Below are 6,630 nucleotides of genomic sequence, written 5' to 3'. Positions count from 1 at the left end.
GGGCGGGCGGGCGGCGGCGGCTTAGATGAAAAAACGGAATCTCAAAACACATTTTTAGTGTTTTGATAAAAGTGTTTATTTTTTGGATTTTGTAAAGGGTCAAGTCAAAAAAAACGTCCCGGTTGCCAAACGCGTTTTATTGAAAGTACTCAATTACACCACAGAACGCGACCACAACAGAAAGATATTAAAAAAAATGATTCAAAAATATACTTTTATTACGTTTTGTTTTCTAGACATGTTTTTTCTTGTATATTTGTATTTATTTTCTCTAATTAAATCATTACGGAAAGTATTGTACTACATATGCCTATTTAAACCTTCTATTCAACATAAATTGTAACTAGTTATTAATAATATACAGTTATGAACTTATGATTAACAAAATTAGTCCCCACGTCCAACCATAATGAGAGATATAGGGATCTATTAATGAATATCCATTATTGCTTAACTACCCCCATCAACACACAGCTTTATTCGCGGATCCGGCGCCCCCCACACGGAAAGCCCGCTCGTGCGCCCATAAATTTTTAAACCAAACGTTCTCTCCTTTATAAACCAAGGATCTCTACATCCATCTTCAAACGCAAACCAAACAATTTCATCTCTTACGAAATCAAGAAGAAGCTCCTATCAAAAGAAATAAAAAATAATAAAAAATAAAAATCGAGAAGGAATAATCCTCTCATTTTCCATCACACAGCCACATATGCGTCGCGGCTTCCACCGGCTCAACTCCTTTCCCGGGTCTCCCCCGCCTTAAAACCCGGCCCGCTTCCCACGTCGATCGCATCAGCCTCCCTGCCGCTCCCACCCTCTCATTTCCAACCTTGACGACGAGATCCGATCCGTTACCAAAGCTGGATCTAGCGCATCCAATACCGACTCATGCGGCCTCCATCTGCGACGGCCTAGCTCGTCTTGAGGTCCTCCACACTTCCCTCTACGACCTCCTCCGCCTCCCTCAATCCCAAGATGCCCTCCGTCACGGATCCGAATTAACGGGTCGGATCCTCGATGACTTCCTCCGACTGGCAGACGCCCATGATACTTTCAGATCCGAGATGGTAGCCTTGAACGACAAACTATCCGATGCTCAGGTTGCGTTGAGAATGAAGGACAACGCCAAACTGGCCTCGACAACCAAAAACATGAAGAGAACAGAGAAGAACATCATCAAAATTGCTTCCTCCCTCCGAAATTTCTCCAAACCACCGGCTACAAGATTCTCCGCTAGTGTCGAAGAGATTGAGATGGTCGGGGTAATTAGGGAGGTGATCAACGCCACAGTGTCCACGTCGGTGGCGGTGTTCTTGGCAACTGCTGGCATTGCCTCTTCAGTGATGAAGAAAAGATCGGTCGAGGGGAGAAGCATGCAGGAGTTGCAGGGATTTGAGGAGAGTATCGGTGCTGTTGAGAGGAGAAGTGAGAGAGTCTTGAGGTGTTTGATTAACGCCAGAGTCACCCTACTCAGCTTAGTGAATCCTCTGTAGAAAAAGGATACAGGAAAAAAATTGTAAAGTTTTTGTAGTTTTGTGTAAATTATACAGTTTACAGTATGAAATCCATGCAAACAAACAAAAAAGAAATTGTTGGCTTCATTTATGTGTTTTGGAACGTAGAGATTATAAACATACATTTACAATTATATGAAGTTCTTAATCATTTCTCATTGATCAAAAATTAGACATAAAGAGAATCCTCATAAAATTGCAGTGGCTCAATATAGATAGAATCAATATAGATAAAATTTTCAATATGAGTATCATAGTTGTTTTGTGAGTAGTAAAGACAAGGTGGCTCGGACGCGGCGGGACCTGGGCAACAGAACCTACCTAGATGACGGCGTCAATGACCAGGACGCTTTGAGATCGACTAGGGATGGCAACGAGCAAGATGCACAAATACAAAGGAGCCTGCATGGATCGTCCCCTGAGTTGCCAATATGTGATGGCTTAATCACATGTAAGTGTTGGATAGTAGGTTCCTAATGTGTTTCCTAATTTATTTTGGTAGCAGGTTATTGGGATTCCTAATCTGTTTTGGTAACAGGATTCCTAATCTGTTTTGGTAACAAGTTATTATGATTTCTAATCTGTTTTGATTTTGGTTTTAGAATTCCTAGTATACTTTTGGTTTTATGATTTCTATATATATAGAAACACGTTTTAGGTTCTGGGAGCAGCGAAGGGGATATTTGGAGTACAGAAAAGATGTATTTTCTGAGCTATTGGTTAGGGTTTTGTTTGGAGAGAATTAAAACTTTGTTGGTGAGATTAATTGGTAAGTTTGTGTGATTTTGTAATCTCAGTTTGTACTCTTCTTCTCTATTAGTGAAAACTCCATCACCTTCTTGCCCTGTGGACGTAGGCAACTTGCCGAACCATGTTAAAATTTGTTGTTTGAGTTTGTGCCATTATTTTGCATTGTTTGGCCTTCTCTCGGCGTTTGTTTGATTTGGTCTCTCGAAGTACAACGGTTTGGTTTTGGCTTCCACCGTACACAACAAGTGGTATCAGAGCCCAACAAGTGGTATCAGAGTATGGGCTACGCTTGGGCTAATTGGAGGAGTAGATCGTTTTGGAAGTTCGTCTTGGGCTTCAGTTGGTGATAAAAGTGGGATTTTTCCTATTTGTGGATCTCGTTTCTGTCGTGCGGGGTGAGATCTTTTGGAGGCTCTTGTTAGGGTTTCAATTAGAGGTAAAAATCTCTCCTTTATCAGTTTGGATCTATTCTTCATTTGTTCCGTATTGGTTTGTTAGTGCTTTGAGATGGATGACCGAGAAAGAAGGAGTTGAGGCAGAGATATTGGATTATTGAAAAGTGTCTTGACCTACATATTGAAGTCCTTTGAGCACATTGGTATGAGCAAGGAGACCGAGGTGGAGTTTGGTACTTCTATCCATCGATCGAGGGGTCTTTTAGGTGGTGTTCATTCAGACATTTGGAGGCCTTCCAAGGAGGCATCATTGGGAGGTAATCGGTATTTGGTTTCGACAGTTAGGATTGTTCTAGGTATTGGTCAGTTGCAACCAAGTCCCGTGGTGTGAAGTCCTAGAAGTCAACAATAGATGAAGGGAGTGTATTGACAAAAAGGTAACCCTTCGTTCTGTTTTTTGTAGGGGTTCTTTCTTACATTTGTACCGAGCTCACAGCAGTTTGAGACACTTCATTGGAGAGGAAACATTGGGGCAACGAGATGAGATGATATTTTTGATAGGTCGTTCTTTGCTGGAGGAGGATAGGAGTTGGTTGTCGAGCATTTGATTGTAGAGGAGTTTTGGAGCTTCGACATATTTATGTCATTTTAGTCATAGGTTGCTAACTGTTGTGTTTGGAGATTTTGGATCTGGTGGAGCTGCTTCATATTTTGAGTTACGTTGGATGTTTAGTTACCCAGTATTTGGTCACATCAAGGATGTGATATTTGATCCGATAGCACATTTGGGATTCAGAGGCTCGTTTGGTTATCAGTTGGGAGACTCTGATTTTGTTCTGAGCAGATATGTCACTTTTGACTCTCAGTAGATGGAGAGTGTTGATCAGATTGTTAGGATGCTGTAGGCTGTCTAAAAATCATAACAGATAGCTGGTCTCTATCAAACCTCAATCAATATTTTCGATAACGAAAGTTACAATCAAACGACTTTAATGAAAGCTGCAAATGGAAGACTTTTCACATAGATCGAGAGGAGTTATAATTCAACGACTCTTCTGACAACTGATAAAAACTCTATTCAATGGCCTTTACCATCAACTTTGAGAGTTAGAATCTGACGACTTTCACACCTCAAAACAGCTAAAGTAAAGATTACTGAACAATGGTCTTTACAACACTTTAAAGAAGAGGTTACAAGTCACTATCTCAATCTAAACGCAGAACTCACCTTTGCATTTTAGTTCTTGAAACGCAAGCGACCCCTCCGTTTCCAACCCTCAGCAAATGAAACGTAAGCGGCCCTTGCGTTTTCCACATCCAGCAGATTCCCAACTTTGCATCTCCAATCTAAGACGCAAAGTTAGGGTCCCTAATGCCGATTTGGGCGTTTGACTCATTCAAACATGAGCCAAATGGTTTTAGAACCGTTTTTCCACGATCTGAGGGAATCACGCCCACTTAGGAGCAGATTAAGGGGTCAGATACACCCTTAATCCTCCTATAAAACCTCAACAAACTCAACAAAGTAAAGGGGTTGGATTTTTGGAGTTCGGATTGGCTGGTTCTTCAAGGATTTTTGAGAGATCTAGGGGCAATCATCCTTAAAAGATCAGATCTTTTGCAACAAGAAGATAAAATCTTAGAGCATACTTCAGCAACAAACAAATCTACTTGGCTATTAACCGAATTTTCGGTTCAAACAACTTTGTTTGACAGAGTTTGAACTCGTTCTGGGTTCTAAAACTCATTAAGAGTTCTTAATCAAACTTGCCACACAAGTTAATTGTACCAGTGAATTGAGACGTGCGGATCATCAATGGAGATCAAACTCGACGCGAGCATTCGAGGGAGGCACTCCATCGCTACCGTGAAGAACCTAGAAATAAACAAATGAGAGAATTCAGATCAATTCTCTTCTTTTTTGTAATCAGGAAATCCAAATTATAATTGAGATTGAGAGAGTTATAAACATTTTTTTCTAAGAAGTTAGAGAGAATAAAATCAAACACAATTCTTTCATTTTCATTTCACAAATTTTCCACCAAAGAAAAGATGGCGACTCCGCTGGGGACGAGCTTCTCGGACGAAGAAGTGGTGATGTAATCCGATGTTCATCTTACTAGAATAACCGTCGAAACTCTCGTTGTAGAGTTTGATCAAGCCAAGTATGAGGAAGCCCTCTCCTCTAGATCGTTTAGCCCTAAGGCTAGACGCAATGTCTACAATCTCTAAAGAGATCAAAGCTCCAATGGTTGCTGAAATGGCAAAGAAAATCCTCTCTTTTGGTCAAGATTCATCAAAGAATCCCACCTCTGAAGGAATGGGCTCCACCTCGGCCAAACTCGTTCAACGAGTTGAAAATTATCCACCTGCATCAACACGACGTGTCATGGGTCGTAAAAGGCATATGACGGAGGTAGATCCAGTCAACGACGATGATGTTGCTGCAATGATGTTGAAACAAGCCAAGAAGAATGCAGCTCGAAGAAGGAAAAGATCCATACGATGAGCGTATCTACAATATAGCTGAAATCTGAACCAACACGAAGGTCGTGTTTTCAAGTCTCTGCCTGAGCGCTGCGTCTCTGCTCCAAAACGCGCACTTCATGGCAATGAGTCCAACTACAAGCTTCGCGTGATACAACATAAACGTGACCCTCAGTGGTGTGTTGTTCACCCAAAACACGGTCCTTAGAAAAGCATTTCTAAAGCCAAACGCAACCCTCAAGGGTGCGTTCAACCAAAACATGACCGTCAGGGGTCTGTTTCGAAACTCTCGTTGTAGAGTTTGATCAAGCCAAGTATGAGGAAGCCCTCTCCTCTAGATCGTTTAGCCCTAAGGCTAGACGCAATGTCTACAATCTCTAAAGAGATCAAAGCTCCAATGGTTGCTGAAATGGCAAAGAAAATCCTCTCTTTTGGTCAAGATTCATCAAAGAATCCCACCTCTGAAGGAATGGGCTCCACCTCGGCCAAACTCGTTCAACGAGTTGAAAATTATCCACCTGCATCAACACGACGTGTCATGGGTCGTAAAAGGCATATGACGGAGGTAGATCCAGTCAACGACGATGATGTTGCTGCAATGATGTTGAAACAAGCCAAGAAGAATGCAGCTCGAAGAAGGAAAAGATCCATACGATGAGCGTATCTACAATATAGCTGAAATCTGAACCAACACGAAGGTCGTGTTTTCAAGTCTCTGCCTGAGCGCTGCGTCTCTGCTCCAAAACGCGCACTTCATGGCAATGAGTCCAACTACAAGCTTCGCGTGATACAACATAAACGTGACCCTCAGTGGTGTGTTGTTCACCCAAAACACGGTCCTTAGAAAAGCATTTCTAAAGCCAAACGCAACCCTCAAGGGTGCGTTCAACCAAAACATGACCGTCAGGGGTCTGTTTTACCAACCAAATGCACATCCCATAGGTGCGTCTAACCATAACACAACCCTCAAGGGTCTGTTCCACCAACCAAACGTAGGCCTCAGCCTAGTGTTTACAAATCTAAACACGACCCCCCCGTGTTTCTTCTCTAGAACACGACGTGGTACGCCAAGTTTAAGAGAGTCAACATGAGCTTAAAATTTATGTCCGATAAGAACCAGTCTTACCCACTTAAAGACAGAGGGTTCCATCTCCGTCCTCATGCTCACTGAAAGATTCCTTCCAAGTCTCTGATTTGTGAGAATTACTGTCGAGAGAGAGACCTGCGCAACAAACAACTCATTCATGTCAATGTGAGCAGCTTATTTCTATAGTCCTCTCGGAATGCCACTGATACGCATCCGCGCCTAGACAATCAGTATTTGAAAGGTTGACAAACATCGCCAGGCCTGCCAAGCGATAACATCATCATAAGAAGAAGATTTCTAAAACAGAATATCCTGAAGTCACTATTAACGTGATCGATAGAGGGAAGGATTCAGCTCCTAGTTCTGACGAGTCAGAAAGAAGTTATTCCCCGAC

At 42.1% G+C, this 6,630-nt stretch overlaps 1 protein-coding gene across 1 annotated transcript in view; it reads left to right on the top strand.

The window, feature by feature from the left end:
- The window catches only part of LOC109847402, a 19,502-nt gene extending 17,908 nt beyond the window's left edge, over window positions 1-1,594 (top strand). The window contains exon 2 of the mRNA XM_020416633.1: window positions 707-1,594. Within this exon, the coding sequence (XP_020272222.1) occupies window positions 707-1,496 (790 nt within the window). The 3' untranslated portion in view covers window positions 1,497-1,594. The remainder of the gene's footprint in view (window positions 1-706) is intronic.

The sequence above is a fragment of the Asparagus officinalis genome, chromosome 7 (assembly GCF_001876935.1).
Source record: "Asparagus officinalis chromosome 7, Aspof.V1, whole genome shotgun sequence".
Taxonomy (NCBI): domain Eukaryota; kingdom Viridiplantae; phylum Streptophyta; class Magnoliopsida; order Asparagales; family Asparagaceae; genus Asparagus; species Asparagus officinalis.
The sequence above is the reverse complement of the archived record's forward strand: the minus strand, read 5'-3'. Positions and strand labels throughout refer to the sequence as shown.